General features: G+C 34.1%; 1 protein-coding gene across 1 annotated transcript in view; it reads right to left on the bottom strand.

Moving 5' to 3' along the window:
- Nucleotides 1–7,756: 7,756 nt before the first annotated feature.
- The window catches only part of LOC106879966 (splicing factor U2AF 50 kDa subunit), a 32,130-nt gene continuing 17,414 nt past the window's right edge, over nucleotides 7,757–22,472 (bottom strand). The window contains exons 6-10 of the mRNA XM_014929726.2: nucleotides 18,861–18,983; nucleotides 15,251–15,337; nucleotides 12,343–12,463; nucleotides 11,375–11,478; nucleotides 7,757–8,506 (exon numbers count right to left, since the gene is read on the bottom strand). Coding sequence (XP_014785212.1) covers nucleotides 8,375–8,506; nucleotides 11,375–11,478; nucleotides 12,343–12,463; nucleotides 15,251–15,337; nucleotides 18,861–18,983 — 567 coding nt within the window. The 3' untranslated portion in view covers nucleotides 7,757–8,374. The remainder of the gene's footprint in view (nucleotides 8,507–11,374; nucleotides 11,479–12,342; nucleotides 12,464–15,250; nucleotides 15,338–18,860; nucleotides 18,984–22,472) is intronic.

Below are 22,472 nucleotides of genomic sequence, written 5' to 3'. Positions count from 1 at the left end.
GCTTTAGTTTGACCGTTATTTCCCTATGCAGGAAGATTACCATAAGTTGTTGTGCAGCTGGTACTATAATATTCAATCACTTGTGTGATTTATATATAAACAGTTAACTTCAATCACGTGTGATTTATTTATAAACAGCTAAAAAAAAAAAAAACACATTTCAGAGTAGTACGGATAATACTAGTAAGACGTTAAGTTATTTCCCTTGTATTTTTATTTACTTTTTTTTTACCTCCCTAAACTGGAAGATTACCCAATTGTATAAAAATGTTTTCTTAAAATACGAAATGAAAACTAAATGTTAGTATCGCTTAGAAATTTCTATTGGCTCTTATCCTGTATTATTACACCATCTAAAAATTTTTAACGTTTCCGAATGAATACCAAGTTACCTAAATGGGTTTTTTTCCACTTACAAAAACCAAAGATAACCTTTCAAATTATTATATCTCCATTTAATGTGACTTTTAAATAATGATATATTTGTTTCGTTCAGTCAGATATATTTGTTTCCTAGGTTATTCAAAATGAAAGTAAATACTTTCATTTCGTTTCGTTAAGTTAATCCTTATGCTTTTACACATTCCCCATTGTTAGTAAAGTTTGTTGCTTTATGATTCGTGTATGTTGTGTATACAATATCAACTGCCTCCCGTTCTTTAACTCTAGGTTCACGACGATAGAACAGACGTAAGATGAAAGACAGTGGTGACCATCTTGCCATTTTTCGCTTTCCCTTTTTTTAAATTTTTATTTTTACAGCAATTATTTCTAGCATATCAAAATACTGCATAGACTCTATTCTCTCACATCCAACCCAATCAGGAATACAAATACCACCAGAACAAAATAAGGAAACTGATATGGATTGAATATGACGCTATTTACTATTGCAATAATGCGGCCAGTCTTCAATCCTTTTGTAGACGTAACGTAATAATGTATCAATATAATGGTCTGAATCCAACTCCTTTATACATTATTTGGTCGTAAAAGAATTACACTATCAACACCAAAACAAGAATGAAAGGTTAAGTAGACTCTGGAGGGTTTTGAGCTAATAAATTTGATGTCATGCACTCACTTGCCACTTTGTTCTCGGTTATGTCGTTCAGATTCCATTTAACCGGCATCTTTCAGTAATGTTCGAATAGATAGATAGATAGATGGAGAGAGAGAGAGCGAAAATGCAAGCTCAGAGAGACAATGACATTTGTTATTTGAAGTAAAAAAAAGGAAAATAGGCGACGTGGAAGGAAGGATGACTTTATAGTTACCCTTTGTACTGAGATTGTCTTCGTATATAGCAGATTATTCTGAAATAAATAAATATCAGTAACTATTTCACTAGCCGACATCAAAACAAAGTCCTTTTCCTATTCCAAGACATTCCTTGGCAGTTTGGAATCTGGACTACAGAGGGGAGATAACGTCATGACCAGAAAAATGTTTCGTTCTTTTTTTAACCTTTGATAAAATGCTATCAAAGAACGTTTTGGGTGAAATACGATTAATATATGCATGCATATAAATACGATTGGATCTAGAAAGTGAAAAAACTGAAATCGCTTTAAAAATACTGTGGTCTTGAGTTTCATGGGTAGTAGTTTGAAAAGTTTGATGTACACCTAAATGAAGCAATTTCTAGGTTATTTTCAGTTTCAAAAATAAAATAGATTGTGTATGATGTAGTTTTTCAGTACAAGATTTTTAGGAGCCTCTATATGGGACTCATGATTTGTTTGGTATGTGGTGCATCAAACCACATCTGCTTTTGCTTCCATATAATTCTTTCTTCCTTCTGAACAAAATTAAACTGTTCAAAACTATCTCATTGCAATTTGTTCAACCTTTTCCAATCCTCACAGCCCCACATATTAAGAAACACTGACCTATGGTCTATTTCGGACATAAACTAACATAAATCTTCTTCACAATGTTCATTTACCATTTTGCATTATTTCTCAGATAACTGCTCTGATTTGTCTTTTTCAAGTTTGACAAATTCTTTCCACCTCTTTGGTCCCAGGATTTCTTTCATGTAGCAAGGCCAAATTGAAGTTAGTTAATACAGATGAGATCCTACCATACATTAAGTAATTAAAACTTTTTATCAGGTGCAGGTGTGGCTGTGGTAAAGAGCTTGCTTCCTATTCACACTGTCCAAGGTTCAGTCCCTCTGTGTGGCACATTAGGCAAGTGTCTTTTACTATAGCCTTAGGTGAACCAAAGCCTTGTGAATGGATTTGGTAGACAGAAACTGAAAGAAACATGCCATATATAGACAAAAGCATCCCTAATCTTGCAGGCTCATAAGTGCTGGTGCCACGTAAAAACACCCATACCAGTGCTGTGCAAGAGCACCCAGTACACTCTGTAAAGTGGTTGGCATCAGGAAGGACATCCAGCCATAGGAACCATGCCGAAACAGACATGGAGCTAGAACAGCCCTTCATCTGGTCAGCTTGTCAAACCATCCAACCCATGCTAACAGGGAAAACGGATTTTAAATGATGATAGATAAATAACTGTGTGACTTTTGAGTCTGTGTTTGTCCCCCATCACAACTTGATAACAAGTGTTGGTGTGTTTACATCCCCCGAAATTTAGTGGTTCGGCAAGAGATTGATAGAATAAGCAGCAGGCTTTAAAAAATAAGTACTGGGGTCAATTCATTTGACAAAAAGTTCTTCAAGGTGGTGTCCCAGAAGGCCACAGTCTAATGATTGAAACAAGTAAAAGATAAAAGACATCCATTCATATTTGTGTACCCTCTTTTCCTCATTCACTTGTATGGAGGTGTCTGCATTTGTGTGAATGGAAAGGTAACAGCTTTACATTACTCTTATTTAGCACGTTGTATAGAGTCCTTGAAGTTTATCATAGTCTTATAAGTTGCAATGAAGGAAACGTGGAATCATCAACTAGGGTAAAGGTTTGTGATAACATTTTGTGCTGTCATCAATATATATTACAAGGCAGTGGTGCCAAACTCATAAGGGGTTCCTGATGTCACATCATTCCATGTTGATTTATTTTTATTCACCCTCAGAGTGACACCGTATTGAATGTATAATCAAAACTCCAAGAAAATAACTTATTCCCATGTCTTTATCCATATATTCTGTCCATTCCTAATTTATTTCGATTTTCCAAATAAGAAAACAAAATTTCTTTCACAAGAATCCTGTTTCCTTTGTCTTTTCCTGTCACATCTGGTAATTGTCTTCAAATTAAGTATTGTTACTGCAGTATTGTCAAGAGCTTGTTGTAATATTCTTGTCTCTTCTTTAAGCCATTGGAGATATACATTATTAATTGCTGGTGATTTACTCACCATAAAATGTTAACTTTTTTAATTGCCATTTCTCTCATACTAATGTAATTCACAGGATTTTTTAACCTTGTTATTGTCTGAGCAAGGAATATAACCTAAATCCTCATTATTAAATAGAAATTTGCAAGTATGTAAAGCTATGTTTACCATCCTCTAATTTCTTTAAGCCATTAGCATTTAAACTGACCATATCCAGCTCAAATATTCTGTTTTACACTCAAACTGGCCAGATCAAGCCTCTCACACCTACTCTACAATGCATTCTAAAAATATACAATCACATCACCAAAATCCCAAAGCTATGAGATAATTGGTAATTAATTCAAAACAATGAATAAATAAGCATTACATTTGACAGAGCAATCTGAATGCTAGAGGGTTAAAGGTAAATTATTCTGATACACATAAAGGTCACCTATTTTTTTCTTAATTATTGATTTAACTTGCATAAATTCCCATATTAATCTTAGATTTTTAATTACTGTTAGAACTGTCTCATAACTTTTTCTGGATCTGTTCTACTTGATTCTATGTTATGCTGAATTGCCTTAAGGTCTTAGTCCGGCTGTGTGATAACTTGAGGTGTTTTCTAGTATAGCCATGGGCTGACCAAAACATTATTAGTGGATTTGGTAGATAGAAACAGAAAGGAATCCATTGTAAGTGTTTGTTTTCTTGTTTTGACCTTATTGTAGATATAAATAAGCATCACCATCATAGCAGCTATGTCAATGGTTTCCAATCTTCAATGAAAACATGTCTCACTACAGGGAAATATCATCTTGTTACAAGACTAGTGATAGGGAGGGCAAAATGAGTGTTGAAAAAAAAAAAAAAAAAAAAAAAAATTCTGTCTGGCCCATGCAAACATGGACATTAACATGATGATGATGATGTCTTTCTGGGTTTCTATTTTCTAGTTATATTTCTTAATTCTTTCTTGAAAGTTTCCTGATACATTAGCTATTTATTATTATTTCTATCAGGGATTTTCAGAGATTTGATTGGTACATTTTCACTTTCTGTATCTACCATCTAACAGAAACCTAATTGTTAATTACATTTTATCAGTCATGATCCTGACACCATTCTCTCTCTCCTATTCACTGACATGAGTATTACTTTGATTCTGTGGCACCATGACCTTTCTCCTTCTAGTATCATTCCATCCACCCATAATTACTGCTTGTGTAGCTCTATATCTCCTCTTACACAACTCATCCTACTGCCTTCCTTTTAAGTGACTCGTGCACCCAATTACTGTTTTCTTTCTACCATCCCATTCTCTGCAATATTGTCTTAAGTTTCTCCACCTGTACTCTGATAACAAACTTATCCCATCACATGTAGCTTAACCACTCAGCACCTCAACTAAGGCACCACTCTTTCTCTTGTCACCTTCCCTAACAGGTTAGCTCTCTCATCTTGGGACCCCACCAGTACTGGAACCACAAAATAATGCACTCAATACATGCTTTAAAGTGGTTGGCACTAGGAAAGGCATTCAGCTATAGAAATCATGCCGAAACTGAAATATTGGTGCAAGAATGTATCTAATGACCAATCAGAGCCTATTAAACTGTCCAACCAGTATGCCAGTAAGGAAAGCTGATATTAAATGATGATGACTATCACATACATTAGTAGAAGGCAATTATTTTGTTGATCCACTCAAAATATAACTTACAAATCTTCCATCGTTTGATATATTCTAAAATATATATGCAATAATTAAAAGTAAAACTTTAAACACTATTCTCAACCTTTCCAAGGGGACATAAATGATCAACTTCATACATATCAGCTGTATTTGTGAATATCAAATGGTCCTCTTTGATGAATTGGTTTGTTGATATATTGATACAATGGCTGTCCTTTTACTAATCTAAAACCATCTCTAGGGATTCTATCAGTGAGACAATGTAAGTGTATCTATATGTGCAGTTCTTGACAAGGTTATTATATATATATATTTTTTTTTTATCTGGAAGACAGGCACTTGGTCATGCATGCAAGTCTCCCTTCTCCATGCCACCAATGTTGTCCAAAGGAAAAACCCCATCCCAACCCTTATTACCTGCCTTAGAAGACTACTGCTTGGCACTAGTGTCATCTCAGGCATTGTCAGAGAGCAAAGGACCCTAACAGATACTATAAGGCATACTGTCTGACACTAACAGTTCACTGTCAAATGATATTTCAAAAACAATAATTTTGAAGAAAATTTACCATGTTAGGTGGGTAATATTCATACAGTACACCCAGAATAATATACACCCTGAAGAACACCTTATCCAGTCAGTGTACCTCCAAGCAGAAGTGCCAGTGACATGGTGAAAAAAAGCACTCAGTCCAGCAGTAAAATGGTTGTTGAAAGGAATAGACCCCAACCCAAAAGAAAAAAACAAACCACGACATACACAACAGACAGCTGGTTTTATCTGTTACATGTGTCAGATAATCAAGTAGCCAGTTTACTGTTGGAACTGACCTGCCTGATCCATGCCAACATGGAAGAAAAGACATGTAGTATGATGATTCATGTTCACACTAGTTTCTGCTAATGGTAACATTCACTTACATCAATTTATTACACTGTACAAAACTAATTAACAAAAGTCAGTTGGCTCACTAGTACTTATAGGATGCATTCTTTACTAAACCTTACTCTAGGGTGATCAAATAATAGTGCTTTCTATGATCTAGCTAAAAATTAACACTGTTGACTTATTTTAGACAAATAATGAATACAAAGGTATCAAATGATAAATACATTATTTGGGTAAGGAAAGAGCAACAGGCCAATTGATTGGTACTGAAAACCATGCACTCATATTGTTTTGTTTTAAACTGGAGCTTAATTATGTAATAGGATTTACATACATTGGAAGTTTATACAAAATTAGATCATATCAACTTCAGCAGATGACTGACCATAGCAACATTTAAACTAAGATTATAGAGACAAAATTTCACACCAACATCCAAGTTGTTGACCTCTCTGTAGTTTCAGCTATTTCAACATTCAATAACATTACAAGAAGTTAACATATTCAGCATGACAGAAAAACTAAAACAATAATGAAGGTACATGCTGCTGTACACTGAAATATTTTTCATGTGCAATGCTATAGAGTTCCTGATTGGAATAATTTAATTACAACAGCATTGAGAAGTCATAATTGCTATTTTTCCAATACAGACACACACACACTATCAATTTTATTTCATTGTTCTTTTATTACAGTTATTAATATTACACATATCTAACAAGTAGTTCATTGATATTCTAAAATAACCCCAGCAGTATCTACAAGAGAATTTAATTAAAATAGTAAATTGGAACGTTATGTACTCCAGCATTCATGAGTAGTGTAAGAAACTATAAATTGGACACTGAAGAGAAAACAAAATTAATAAAGCTGAAAGGAGTATTGATCAATTATTATCCTGTCCCAACCCATGACATGAGATAAAACATGGATGTGCTAGATTAGGGAAGAGTTGAAGAAGAGGAGACAGACAGACAGTTTTGTGTGAAATATCTGAAATAGTGTAGAACAGATGGAGAGAGAGAGAGAGAAGAACTGGGTTGTATGCAAGCTTATTTTTCCAGTGATACTTCTTGCTTCACAAACCAAGAAAGCAAAAATCACAGCACTAAAGATAATTTTTCATTTCTGAGGGAAGTGTATTTAGGTGTGTTGAGGTATGAGCAAATATGCATGGAAAAGGTAGTATATGTTTGCATATATGTATGCCTGAAAAAAATGTAGGATATCAGTGAGTAAGAGAGAGAGACAACGAGAAAGTGTGTGTGTGTGTGTGTGTGTGTGTGTGTGTGTGTGTGTGTGCATACACGAATTTCTAAGTATGAGAAAGTATTTGTCCCTTAGTATAGACAAAGGGACAAATAAGCATACATCATCATCATTTAACATCCATATATACATGTTTGTAGATATATACACATACACGCATATATATATATATATATATATATATATATATGTATATTATATATGACGCAGTGGTAGTCAATCTTCTGCTTCAACTAAGAAAACTGTCGCTGCAGGTTTTTGTCTGTTGTTGATATTTGTGAATCAATTCCTAACAGTCCCCAATATGGCTATAATAACATGTGGCAGAATTTGAACTCACAATGCCCAGAACAGATACTACAAGGAATCTTATTCAATGCTCTATCAAGGCAAACATTACTTCTTCAGTGGGATTTGAACTCAAGACAGCCAATTTGCCAATATAATACGCATGCATTGCATTTATACACCTAGAGTTATATGCATGTTGTGTAGGGAACGGGGTTGTAAGAGACAACTCATTGATAGTGGATGGCAAGGACAGAATGGGAAGACCTAGTCGACCATCCACAAAAACATTAAAAAAATCAAGAAATCATTGAAGAAAAGACTTTATATTTTTTATTAATATTATCATTACTATTAGTAGTAGTAGCAGTAGTATGTAATAGTAACAGTAGTAGTAATAGTATTTGATGAAGATTAGATAATACTGTGCCTTAATAACATTGAAGAGGAAAGGGTTGGTTGGATAAGGGGGAAGAGATAGGATGGTTATCAAGACAAAAAAAAATAAGTGTGGCTTAAAATTGAAACATGAAATCATGAAATAGGGTGGTGGTGATGGATGGGGTGGGTGAAGGAATGTGTTATGTGAGTGTATGTATGCACCACGGATGCATGTTTGCAAATGTGATTAGAAAGTTGTATTAGTTGTTGTTGTTGTTATGACACAGTAAATTGTACATTTAGCCTATCAGAAACGTAAAAAATAAAAGATGATAAATGACACGGTGTACTGTACTTTTAAAGTAGTAGTTGTTCCAGTTTCGTTCTTTCAGTTGTTGTTAGGTCTATCAGGTGTTGCTTTTCTCTTCATAATAGATAATATAATAGTAAAAACCAAACTTCTTGTTGTTGGTGGTGGTATTGTTACTGTTATAAGCAGAGGCGAGAACCAAAAAAAAAAAAGAATTGGGGGGATCGGGGATTTCCATTAAAACTCTCTCTGATGATATTTATCTGGGTCATAGTATGATGTTACCACAACTCTGTTTGAGAATTTCCGGCCTGTTAATGCTTGCTGAGCCTTCTGGCAATCGATGATTGAGTTGAACTCAACAAAAATCTGGAGGGGAAAAAAATTTACATAAATTCTTTAGTAACCGTTTTCTTTTGGAATGATTTCATTTCTTTTGCTGTTCTTTTTATTGGATTCAGTCCCCACTACACCAATTGCTTCACAGACTTGTAATTTACTCGGGGGTCTCCTCCTACTCCACTACCACCATGACTACAAGCAATAGGAAACTGAGCGGAGGTGTTAAGGAAATAAAGCAAGGAGCAGCATATGTGGACCTGACAGTAAACATTGCAGCTCCTAAACATTACTGTTGAGTAAGAGAACATGTTACTGTGAGTGAACGGGTCTGCTGCAGTACCACATGCTGCCAATCAGTAGGTCCTTTATCCAGTCAAGTAGTACAAGATCAATGTACATAACCTTTAATTACCAAACCACTTGATACCTCTACCAAAGCTTTTGACACCATAGGAGTCTTCCTATTTATTTTTAAAATCAAAATATTGACATTTTATAATGTTTTAGTAATTTAAATTCAAACACTTGCAGTACACCATCCAACATTTTTATGATGAATTTCTGTTCTAGTAACCTTTTATAAAATTAAATAAACTTCAGATTAAATAATAATTCTAAATTTGAAGAAGTTTCAAAGGAAAAGTGACATAACATTTTTATGCCAGCTATTTCATACAACCACGGATTGAGGAGCGAGACGTTTTTTAGTTGAATTCTCTTTTGATGCCAACCCTTTTAGTTACCGCCTTAAGACATACAGGGATATGGTGTACCTATTCTAAAATCCAGGATACACACAGCAAAACTGGCTTTTAGAATAAAGCCTAACAGATAGATCTTTTGATTTTCTATTGAAAACAACTGAATAATATTTCTAAAATGAATACCTAATCAATCTTCATCAAACAAACCCCATTAATTCAGTTCTGATTATTCCAATTCCAGTCTTCCATAGAATGGAGACTAATTACACAACCTAATAGGTATTTTGTTAGGACATCTTTACCTGATTTGAAGTTTTTTATTTATTTATTTAATTTTTTGATATGCTGAATCAAAAAATGGAAACAAGATACCCAAACCTCACAATTATCAGTGGGTGATCAACTAAGATGATCAACTAGGCTCATGATCTTCCTGAGGAGGCTCAGCACTGAAGATAATTATCCAAATGCAAATTCATGGAAAATTAGGCATTAAACAATGATATAATTTACTGCAGAAATTTTAAGATTTTTACTACTACTTCAGTAGAACTGTATGGAAACGTTCTGGTTTCGAAGAAAAACAATTTCTATGTTTGTAACTTATGCCTTGTTCCTCATAAGCTGTTTTACTGAAAAAGCAAGGAAATTCTATGGACCCAGTATCTTAAAATTTAGACATGATGACAATAATAGGATGTCAGAGTGTGTCAAAAAAAAAAAAAAAAACCCTAGTTTAGGTCCAAGTATTTTAACAATAGAGGAAACACCTTTTTTGTTGGCCTGTTATTTTCAAACTTTTACATACCTGAAAGAAATTTAGGAATTTTTTTCTTTCTGTTTTACCAAGCATAAATAGATATAAGAAATTTATATACTTTGATTTTACAAGTAACTATATTTCAAATATCCTACTTCAATTGTTTAAAATTGTGTAATTTCAATTAACCTACTGAGATGTGTGTGTATTCAGGCATGAACTGATTTCTTCAAATACCAATAAATGATAGCAATTCATGCTATCTGTCTATGTGTGTAAAAGTTCTATTGAAAATTCAATAAGGTACAGATTTCTTCTATAAAGTCCTATACTACACTTTGTTATTCCAGCTAGATACAAAGTAATCTAAATTCAATAATTTAATTGAAATACAAGGATGTATTTTAGACAGGAATACAGTAATAGAATCAATGAAAATATCAATTTTTTTCATTTTGTCAGTTTCTCCATGGATTGGATGAAGACTGATCTGAGGTAGTATATTAGTCAGATCAGAAATTTTTTTCTGTTGCCAACCCTTACCAGTTTTTCAAATAAAAGATTTTTTTAAAAATTATTCCACTGGTCTTTGAAAAGGCAAAGCAGCTTGCCATGTTAAGAGAAAATGAGAATATCCATATCACCATTGCAAGCAGGCTGTGACAAAGATACAGAATGACAACATTCACGCACACATGAACATATTCTATCAGTCTCTTTTGATAAATCACTAAGTTACATGGATGTAAAAACATCAACACCGGTTGTCAAGCGGTAGTGAAGGACAGACACAAAGATATGCATACATACATATCATCATCGTTTAACGTCCGCTTTCCATGCTAGCATGGGTTGGACGATTTGACTGAGGACTGGTGAAACCGGATGGCAACACCCGGCTCCAATCTAATTTGGCAGAGTTTCTACAGCTGGATGCCCTTCCTAACGCCAACCACTCAGAGAGTGTATATATATATATATATGTATATATATATATATGTATGATCAGCTTCTTTCCAAGTCCATCTACCAAATCCACTCACAAGGATTTGGTCAGCCTGAGGTTATAGTAGAAGACACTTGCCCAAGTTAACATGCAGCAAGAATGAACCTGGAACCATGCAGTTAGGAAGCAAGCTTCTTACAACACAGCTACGCCTGTACATACATTTATATATATATATATATATATATATATATACACACACACGCACACATACAAACAAACACACAAAAACAAAATTCCATTCAGTTTCCACCCGCCAATTTCACTAACAAAGCACTTGCCAGCTCAAGGTTAAAGGAGAAGAAATTTGCCCAAGGATAGGACTAAAACCCACATGGTTACAAAGTGAACTCTGTATCTACACAGCCATGAATGCACCCTAAAGTATTTACTATATAAAGATCTAACCAAAATGGAATACTCACCTTTCCACAGCCAGGTACATCAATGCCTTTGATAGGACGAGGTATTTCAAGACTACGCACAATACCATATTTACCACACTCCTCTTTGACGTCTTCAACAATATCTGCAAAAGAAATATTTTTTCCAATTACATGTGCAAACCCAATATCAATAATAGTTCTGATAATATATAAAATATATTCAATAATTTGAGGCTTCTAATATATAAAGAATAGAGGGTACAGATGACTAAATCAATTTCAGTATACAACTGGTAGTAAACACCCCAAGAACACATATGTTCTCCAAACTGAATGAGAGAGAACAAACACCTTTGTGCAAACCAACTTATACACAATTATGCTGTCAGGATCCAATCAAAACTGTTTTGGTTTAATTTCTCTAAGTCTTGAACTGTCACATCAACAAAGAACCTTGCTTCAGTTGGAAAAGACACCCACACCGCCACCAACATTCATTTCTGCTCTTTTCAGTCTATTCTCTGTATCCATTACTCCCATAAATTATGGTACTTCACACACAAACAGCATATACCTTTCCCTTTATTTTCAGAAACACCATTCACTTCTCACTCTAGCCACCATTACCAAGTCCAATCAACCTTCTTCATGCCAAAATAATTTTGAGGTAAAGACATCTTTTATTTTCAAGTCATTTCCAAGAGCCAGTTCAACATTCCTTCCAGCTGTAAATCCATCTATACACAGTTTACCCTTGAAAGTGTGTTCCCTTCACAACACTACACTTTCTATAAATCAGTTAAGTGCATGTTGTGAATATATATTTTCATGAATTAAAATGTAAGCATATAAATTGTTGAGACAAATATATACACAACATAGTTAACAACCTAAGCCACAGTGAAGTAGCTGTAATATTGTAAAATTTCCAGCTAGACAAGAAAAAAGTTTAGACTATAAAAATACATGATAAATGCATTTTGAAGTAGTAAACATATCTAATTCACCTTCATATTCCTCCTCATCCTCCAACTCGTCAGGAGTGACCATGTTCATAAGACAGAGTACCTCTGTTGGAGGACCAGCTCCTTGGTTCAGATTCAAACCTGGAATTTGGAGCTGCACAAGCTACAAATAAAAATAATTAAGATTGTGTTAGATCGATTTGAAATTTTAACAACATAAATTAGGATAATAAAAGGACAAACACCAAAATATGAAGTAGCTACCAATGCAGCTATAACCACAACTTATGAGAAATTAAAAGCAAAAACTCCACATAATGCTCTTTGAATCAAATATGTTACAAAGACAATAGTGTATAGTTTGTATCTCAACTTTTACAGCAGTTATACAGGGTGAGGAAGCAAGACTTTGAACATTTTGGAAGCCTTTATTGTTCATATATCCCTGAGTGTAAATACTAAAGTATTGTTTTCTATTTCGGGGTGGAGGCATATAGAGTTAATTTAAGCAGAAGTTCCAGTCATACGATCTAGCATGTCCACTCAAGAAGCCAAGAGACAATACATTGCAATTAGATGTAATGCTGATACTGCCAGGGCCTCTGTGAGCACTGTCTACTGAATGCTAGATATGGGGGGGGGGCATCAAGAGAAAGTGAAGGCATAAACATAAAATGGGATAATGCATTTCTTAAATCTCTCAAAGCCAAAATTTTGAAAGACCAAACAACATCCATGAGAAAACTGCCCATGGACATGAAAGTTGATCCAAAGACCATCAGAAGTGTTGCACACACTGATTTACAGTTGGGATGAGAGGACCCCGAGACACCTACTGACTCATGCAATGAAAGCCAAAAGCATGAAAGGGCCAAAAAAAATGTTGCGATACCTTAAGCACAATGAACAAACCGTCAAAATATTTTCAGATGAAAAAATCTTTACCATTGATGCTGTTTTAAACTGTAACAATGATGATACATTGCTAAGTCACCTTCTGAAGTAGAGGGTGTCTTTAGGATCAAGCACCCAACTCAAGTCATGGCATTTGATGTAACAAAGATGCCTTGCCATTTTTCCAAGTCCAGAGAAAAGGTGTTGGTTGAAGTTTATTATTAAGTCCTGAGGTATAAGGTTCTGCCTTGGCTTAAATCTAACTACCCCAATGGTAATTATGTGTGGACACAAGATGGTGTTCCTGCACATACAGTGAAGAAAGTGCAGAAATTCTGCAAAGACAAGTTCGCTGACTTTTGGCCTGCCAACTTCTGGCCTTCTTCCAGCCCAGACTTGAAACCCCTGGACTATGCCGTATGGGGCAAATTGGAGCACTCTACCAACAGAACTTCACATCAAAGTGTTGATCATCTTAAGCAAGTCCTGAGGGAAGAGTGGGACATGTCTGAGTACTTCATCATGAAGAGTTGTGTTGCCTTCAGGCAGCATGTGAAGGCTGTGGTGGACAATGAAGGTTGACATTGAATAAATTGCTTCTTTATACTCCAATAAACTTGTGTTAAAATTATACATCAGGTTGCTATGTGTTGTAAAATAAACAATTTGGTGAATTATCTTTTATTTTCCAAGAATTGGTTCCCCACCCAGTACAACCAATTGCAAACAAGCCTGCACACATTTGTCCAATCTGCAAAACAACCAATTCTTTCTAAAGCTCGAAATTTTTAATCATAAATCAGTTTTGTCACTAGCAACACAACTACCACTGCCATTAATTACAATCTCAATTCTGAAATCACTCATTTCATTTGGAAAATCACATGGTACAGGCATTTAAATACAATGATATGTGATGAAATACAAAACATATTTATACATACCAATACAAAGATTAAAATGTGTTAAAAAATTCTTCTTATCAAAAAAAATATAATATAACTAAACAAATTGTATACCTTATATAAAAAAAAAAAAGCATTTTTTTAGGAGTGAAACTTTATTTTTTAACCATTTAGTATTCAGATTACTCTGTTAAATGTAATAATTTTTCACTTAAATCGTTTTGAATTAATCATGCATTATCCTATAGCTTTGAGGTTTCAATGATGTGATTGTTTATTTTTAGAATGTCAATGTAGGCTAAGTGTGAGAGGCTAGATATCACCCATTTGAATATAAAATATGTAGAATATTTGGGCTGGATATGGCCGGTTTAAACACTAAAGTGAAATCTTAACCACCAAGCTAAATCTTTGTTAAGTTAGAAATGTGTGGGGGCCTATTATTTCTAAAGACTGTGAAAATTTTATGTCATCTATTCAAGTGTAAGATCAATTTCCTGATGAAATTGAACATTAACCCTAGAAATTAACTACCAGAAATGTCAACAACGACAATTATAGATAATCATCCAGATAATTGTTATACTGCATTAAAAACATTACTATATTATTTTATGTCAGTTGGTATTGTTTTCCTGCATTCAACACTAATTGGGTTGCACTACAGTAACTGTATATATAACAGTACGTGTATGAATAGCTCAATATTTTTTCTAGTGTCAACTTCTAGAATCAATTAGAATCAAGCAACAATCCCTACAGAATGTGAAATGTAAAAAGATGATTGGCCATATTTAACAACCGTGAATATTTGACTATTTATTCTTAAACAATGATCAACAAGGATTTAACAAACATGATCTCTCAATATTCCTTTCCATACATCTAGTTTATACGTTTAATGGTTTGTGTTACATTTGATTAAACACAGAAATATACATGTGAAAAATACTTGGTGGTCTGACTTCAGCAAAAGACAGACTGAATTAACTGCTCTGCAAATCAAAGTATTCTGATATCATCAAGAATATAACTTAAGGAGAAAAAGCTGACTCATTTTCAGAGATGCAATCAATAAAATAATTTCTATTGTTAAATGATAATTAAAACTGCTCAACAATCAGACTTCTAAAAATATATAAAATACTTACGTTCTGTGCATTCTTTGCACCAACACTAGCTCTTTGAACAATTAACTTTTTATCCCCCAGCTGCATTCCATTTAACCCTGCACAAGCCTTGAAGAAAAGAATAAAACATATGTTGTTATAATAGTAAAGCTTTAATGTTTTAAACAATTTGGTATTTTTGTTACACACATAATTCCACAAAGCAAAACTAAATAATACTTAAAAATATGAAAACACTTTATAATAAAAGTGTTTTGTTAACTTTCATTATTTTAAAACTGTCAATTCATAGAAACTAACCACTGATAAATTCCATAAATTGATAAGTTTTTCTATAATGAGCAGTAGTATATGTAATGTACAGAATACAACCTGTATTCTATAATCTGTAATGGGATCCCAGACATCAATTACAAGGTGACTATCTTCACATATCTGACTGACACTTAAATTCAATAATAATTACTATTGTGTGTCGTCAAAAATGCCAAAAATCTTATTAATAATAGAAAATGGCAGATCAAAGCAATGAAAGAAGCCTTTACTAAATGTCAGCAGTCAAAGTTAAACATAGACGCGTTTCTGGAATATGAATGGTAAAATTCAATTTCCGTCATCGGTATGATATTCCAGTAGTACATTCGACTGTGCTAGCAAACTGAGCAAGTATGAACGAGTGAAGATCATGCCTCAACACAATCTGAAAGCACAACCGAACGTACCTCGGCCAGTCGTTCCACTACCTCCTCCTCAAGAAATTACTAATAAATTGATAAATCTTTACCCTTTTAATTTGTAATAATCATTCACTTGCTGATAGTAAACGCAAAGCTTCTGCGGTTTGTAACGCACATGGTAATTTCTTGAGGAGGAGGTAATGGAACGATTGGCCGAGGTAAGTTCGGTTGTGCTTTCAGATTGTGTCGAGGCATGATCTTCACTCGTTCATACTTGCTCGGTTTGCTAGCACAGTCGAATGTACTACTGGAATATCATACCGATGACGGAAATTGAATTTTACCATTCATAATCCAGAAACGCGTCTATGTTTAACTTTAAATGGTTAGTTTTCATTGTTTTTTCTTCTTGTTTTTGCCTTTGTGAGTTACAAGTAATGCTATCTGTTGGAGTCTCAGCTTTTTTAGCTGCTATTTCTGAACTTCGGTATATGGTGAAGCAAATGCTTGCTGATCCCTTAATTATGTTTATAAATGTATGGGAACTTTTAAATAAGTTCTCCACCGATAATGGTGGCTTACATACCGAAGGGCTTGGTAAAATCATTAATTGTTCATTTATTAATAAATTAATAAATTGATAAATCTTTACCCTTTTAATTTGTAATAATATATATATACAAAGAAATGAATCACTTGAAGCACATGGATCAGATAGATTTTGTATAGTATAATAGCTTTCCTAACAACTTTTACTTATTTTCCATACATAGTTCACCAGACCCATTCATACACGTTTGCATGACAGATTTGAAACAAAGAACACCTTTGCATGACAATGATACAGTAAAAAATAAACACACGCACATGTATATTAAGCACACACACAGATACATGTGTATATATATGTACGTGTATATATATATATATATATATATATATATATATATACATACATACATACATACACACACTACTTGTATACGGAGACGCAATGGCCCAGTGGTTAGGGCAGCAGACTCGCGGCTTCGATTCCCAGACCGAGCATCGAGTGTTTATTGAGCGAAAACATCTAAAAGCTCCACAAGGCCCTGGTAGTGGATGGTGGTGAACCCTGCTGTACTCTTCCACCACAAATTTCTCTCACTCTTACTTCCTGTTTCTGTTGTGCCTGTAATTCAAAGGGCCAGCCTTGTCACACTGAATATCCCCAAGAACTACGTTAAGTGTACAAGTGTCTGTGGAGTGCTCAGCCACTTGTACGTTAATTTCACGAGCAGGTTGTTCCATTGATCGGATCAACTAGAACCCTCGACATCGTAAGCAACAACTTGTATACACTCACACACACATATATGCTGGTCTTCTTTCAGTGTGTCTGCCAAATCTATTCTCAAGGCTTTGGTTAGTCCTGGGATATAGTGGAAGACACCCAAGCTGCCTATCCACAGCTTTAAAAGTTTGTGTACACATTTATATATATATGTATATATATTTATATATATATATACTTATTATACACATATACACACAGTAATCTCTCTCTGTATTACACTCATAGATCATTATCATATCCATATTTACATATATATATCTATGCATGTGCTTACTTATACATGTGTCTGTAGAAATGTGTGAGTGCACACGCATGCTTGTTTACTTTTATTGACAATTTCACAGGAATAACATCCTGTTTCAAAAAAAGGGCAAGCATAAAAAAATGGAGTAAAATGAAAGAAAAAAGTTTGTGTATATGTGTATGTATGTATGTATGTATATGTGTCATGTGAATGGTAATATTTTGGGAAGCATTTAATATTCAGTTTCATATATATATATATATATGTGCATATGTGGGCAGAGGACGTCATGAAACGTGTACAAAAAAGTATGAAGCATGAGTACATGGAACATGAACTATTCTTTCGAACAACAAAAGACACAAACGGAAAACAAAACAAACAACCTAGAGAACAACCCTTCATCAGTTGTTGACTGTTTTCTAGTCTCATATTTCGAGCATTTAACAACAATATATGCTTTCAATAAAACAGTTGCTCCCGCAAAGCAAATTAAATAAAATTTGGGATTTTGTGGAGGGTCAAAATTGATAACACAAACAGGACAGTGAAAAGAAACAGGGGGCACAGGACGTCACAAAACATGTACAATAAAAAAGTATGAAGCACGAGTACATGGTACATGAACTATTCTTTCCAACAACAAAAGACACAAGTGGAAAACAAAGCAAACATAAAGAACGACCCTTCATCAGTTTGGCCATCTTTCTTTCTTTCTCTCCATTATAGCTGGAACAAGGAAGACTGTACTTGTTTGTCTCTTGTCCTAGCTTGATTTACGCATTCACCACTACAACCACATTTAGGCTTAGCAGCCCTTCCTGTTTGTGTTACCAGTTTTGACCCTCCGCTTTGTACTTTTTTGTTGTACACATTTCATGACATCTTGTGCCCACATATGCATATATATATATATATATATATATATATAAATAGATGTAGGCATGTACATATACGTATATATGCATGTGTGTGTGTGTGTCAATGTCCAAAACTGATAAAGTAATAGTAAATATAATTTATGATAAAAATTTGCAATTTTATTTTAATTAAAATACCAGCGACTTCAGAACAAAACCTTTTACCACAGTTTACTTGCTTTAGCATCACTGACTTTCACTTACTCCTACTTAGTTATTTAAATCTCCCTCTACCAGCATGACTGACATATAATATAAACAAAACAGAATTACTTGTTTTTAATCATAAACATTATATGCAGTCTTGGACAAGTTACTACCTTCCAATGGCAAAAATTGGGTAATTTAGCATAAGAATGATAAGTGATTGTAGAGTTTAACACTAAGTGTTTCTAATAATTAACAGCAAGAAAACAAGATACAAGTGCAGCAAAATCAAAAACAGCAAACCTACCTGATCTGTAATAATTACATCTGCATATTCACAGAATGCATAGCCCTTTGATAAACCAGTTGCACTGTCTTTCACCAAATTGAAGGCCTTTAAGGGCCCAAAGGATATAAGCAACTCTTTTACCTGTGAAAATATTAAGAATTTGTCGATAACATGATATGATTTTCAAAGGTACCCCAAATGTTCTATCTCACCACCCTCTACATCATTACTACCCGACCTTAGGCTTTAAAAAAAAAAAAATTAATGGTCTAAATGTAACGTCCTGCAACAAGTATGCAGGCACTTCATCCCAAAATCCTTCACTGGAAGCAACAGAGCTTAACCAACAAAACAAGAAATGTCAGTCTACACATGCTCAGTTCAACCTCTAGTTTTGTCTATATGAAGAACAAGTTTTACATATATCAAAAACAGCAGCGATTAAGAAGAAATATTTCTTTAATTTAGCACAAAGCTCCAAAGCAAGACCACAACTAGGATGTTATGGCATTGAAGTAAGAGAATCAATTCCAGCAGGGTTTTGAAACCAATTTCTGGACAGAGCTCAGCAGAAACTAAATGCTCCACAGTATTAAATATTTGCATTCAGGTAAGAAAAGTGAAATCGAAAATTCTTTAGTTTATACTTTCCTGGGGGGATGTTAATTGAAGTAATACGACCACATCTGGGAAAAGAAACTGAGTCAAAAATATGATATGCAGAGAACTTACCACTGCATCACAGTACCTGAGTACTGATCAAAATCCCCTTAAGTACTCTTGTACTGGTTTCAGTGTCTTGGCTCTGTCCATGCCAGAGTATAGTAACATTTTCTCTCTGTACACCATTAAGTATAGAATACAAGTGCATATTTAAGTTGCAATTGCGTGCTAGGGTGCACATACTTGCAAGTACATAAATATATCACAATAACCAATTTAAAATATTCCATAAAAAGCAAAAAAAAAATTTTCAAATTTGGTTTGATATTTAGTTAAAAAAAAAAATTTTTTTAAATGGGGTGTTGGTGGACAAAATTTTGAAGGCCATCATATAGTTTGTATGTACGAATTGAAATTTAATAATGGCAAATGAGCAAAGAAAAATGTAGGGAAGGTGGTATCAGCAGAATTGAAGAGTAAAATAACCTAATCTTCAAAATGATGGAAAACATGGTTGTCTATGCGCATGCTTTTGTTTTCCTAGCATTTATATCAAACCTTAGAAGCTGCAATCTGGTCACATAATATTGGAAACAAAAATAAGTGATATTATATGATGAAAAAATAGCAGGGAAGGTTATCTGTATGTGCAACGGGAAGAGGGATTTGAGGAAAAAAATTGGAAATATAAATTTCATTACGAAGGGGGAAGGTGAAGTCGTATATGAAACAAGCACAGTATACTTACTGAATATCCACCTCCCCAAACATACAACAGGATGAAAGGATAAGTTCACAACAGGATTTATCTCAGAAAATGTGAGGGTCAGGGGGAAGAAACAAAATATGTCAATGGTATTCAGTTGGAAACTTGACTGATTCTAATAAATCATTATTTATTAGGTGTCACACTGGTACAAGACGTAAGAACACAGATTTATAGGAAAACAGTTTAACTGATCAACCCAGTCAAAACAAACGATGGTAAAATTTGAACTCAGCATCATTGAATTTCACAATGCACATTATCCAGCACCACCATTTCAGACATTAAACTTCAATAAGAATAATAATTTCTAATAGAGACACAAGGTCACCTATTTGGGAGTAGCAGTTGGTCAATTCAATCAAGTCATGTACTTGACTGTCACTTGACCCTGGAGGAAAAGTTTAATCACCTAATGAGTGAAACTACTATTCATGTTACTGCCACTCCATCACTGTACTCTGATAATAATTCTCAGTAGAGGTACAAGGCCACAAATTGTGAGGCACTGAAATAAATCAAGCCTCATAAGGAAGGACAGATGGTAAAGCTGACTCGAGCAGGATTTTTAACCCAAAATAATATCAATTTATTTTATTTTTTGAGTAACAAAATAATTAAAATTATTTCTTTTTAAAAATGAAACTCTGCAGAATTAAATCATTGCTACTATTTTCCTTACCCACCCACAACCCACTTTTTGGACACTATGCATCTCTTGTAACAATACCAGAAGGAATTTATTCCCAAAAGACTGCTTTAGATTATCCAATCCAGCTCTCTTTCCTTTTTGCACCAATTCCAACAACTTATGTTATTAATTCAGATTTCAGAAAAAGTGGAAAACAAGAAGCTACAATGCACATGCTTTTGGGGGGCTCCTGGGTAACACACACAGGATACACGAAAAAAGAGGTTTCAACAGGAAATCCAAGTAAGCTTCACAGACAGCAAAGAAATTTCTTTAATACCATGAATGCGAATGGAAAAACAGCCAAATCAGATAATTTATATCTTGTTCTGAATTTACAGGAACACCAGTGATGATGTAATAATAATGGTCTTTTATTGATACAAAGCCATAGATTTGGTGGGAGAGGGTGCAGAGCCAAAACAAACCAACAACATGACTAGTACTTTCCCACAAGAACAGAAAATAAAGTTGACCATGGCAGGATATAAATTCTGGATGTAAAAAGCAAATATCAAAGTACTGACCCTGACAATTCTGCCACACTAGTGCTACTCAATACTAACCTTACAAATCAGGTAACCAATATAAGCAATTCAAACAGTTCCAGTACATTACAGGTACATATACCAATGTTATTATTCCTTACAAGGAATGAAAAGTGATGTTACCGTTGACAGAATTTGAATTCCAAAGTTAGTCAAACAAATTAAGTCCTGCACCACCAGTACTGAAAGATGTTTGTGTAGGTACATGATACTTAGATTTAGAGGAATGGGGAAGGAACAATGATATAGTTCTCATATTACCACCATTACACACACACAGACGTGAATGGAAATCAAACAATAGGAACTTGTGTAAATGTATTGAAATTCATTTTTCAAAACGCACACACTGTACACAATCTCTAAGACAAGAATAAACAACCAAGTAAGGAAAAAATCTCTATCTGATAGAAATAGCATATAAATATCAATTAAATCACATCCCTACAGCCCTAAGAAAAAGTGTGATACTTTATCACAACAGGAAAAAAGTTTGATGATAGTTGACAAGGGGCTAAACAACAGCCACCAAATACAGAGGAAGCAGTTTATTATAATTGTATTATAATCATGGATAATACTTACAAAGAGTTATTATACAAATTAGTCCCCAAAATTTTAATTAGAATAAATTTAAGATTCACTCAGAATCAAAGCTCTGGATATTGTTGTCATATTTCATCATACAACCATTATTGTTATCTAAGTTAACAAAGACACTACCAAATTCATCCTTCTAGCACTAGGAATCAATCATTCTTGTATTCTATGATCAAACACCAATACAACCACCACTGATAACATCAAAGTAGCAGGGACACTAATGACTGAGAAGTGACAGGTGTATCATAAAAATGGAATCATGCATTGGTGATGGGAATGGAGGTGCTGCTGTGGTAGTGTGTGTGTGTTGTGTGTGTATATATATATATATATATATATATATATATATATATATATAT

This window comes from Octopus bimaculoides, chromosome 7 (genome assembly GCF_001194135.2).
Source record: "Octopus bimaculoides isolate UCB-OBI-ISO-001 chromosome 7, ASM119413v2, whole genome shotgun sequence".
In the NCBI taxonomy this organism is placed as follows: Eukaryota; Metazoa; Mollusca; class Cephalopoda; order Octopoda; family Octopodidae; genus Octopus; species Octopus bimaculoides.
The sequence above is the reverse complement of the archived record's forward strand: the minus strand, read 5'-3'. Positions and strand labels throughout refer to the sequence as shown.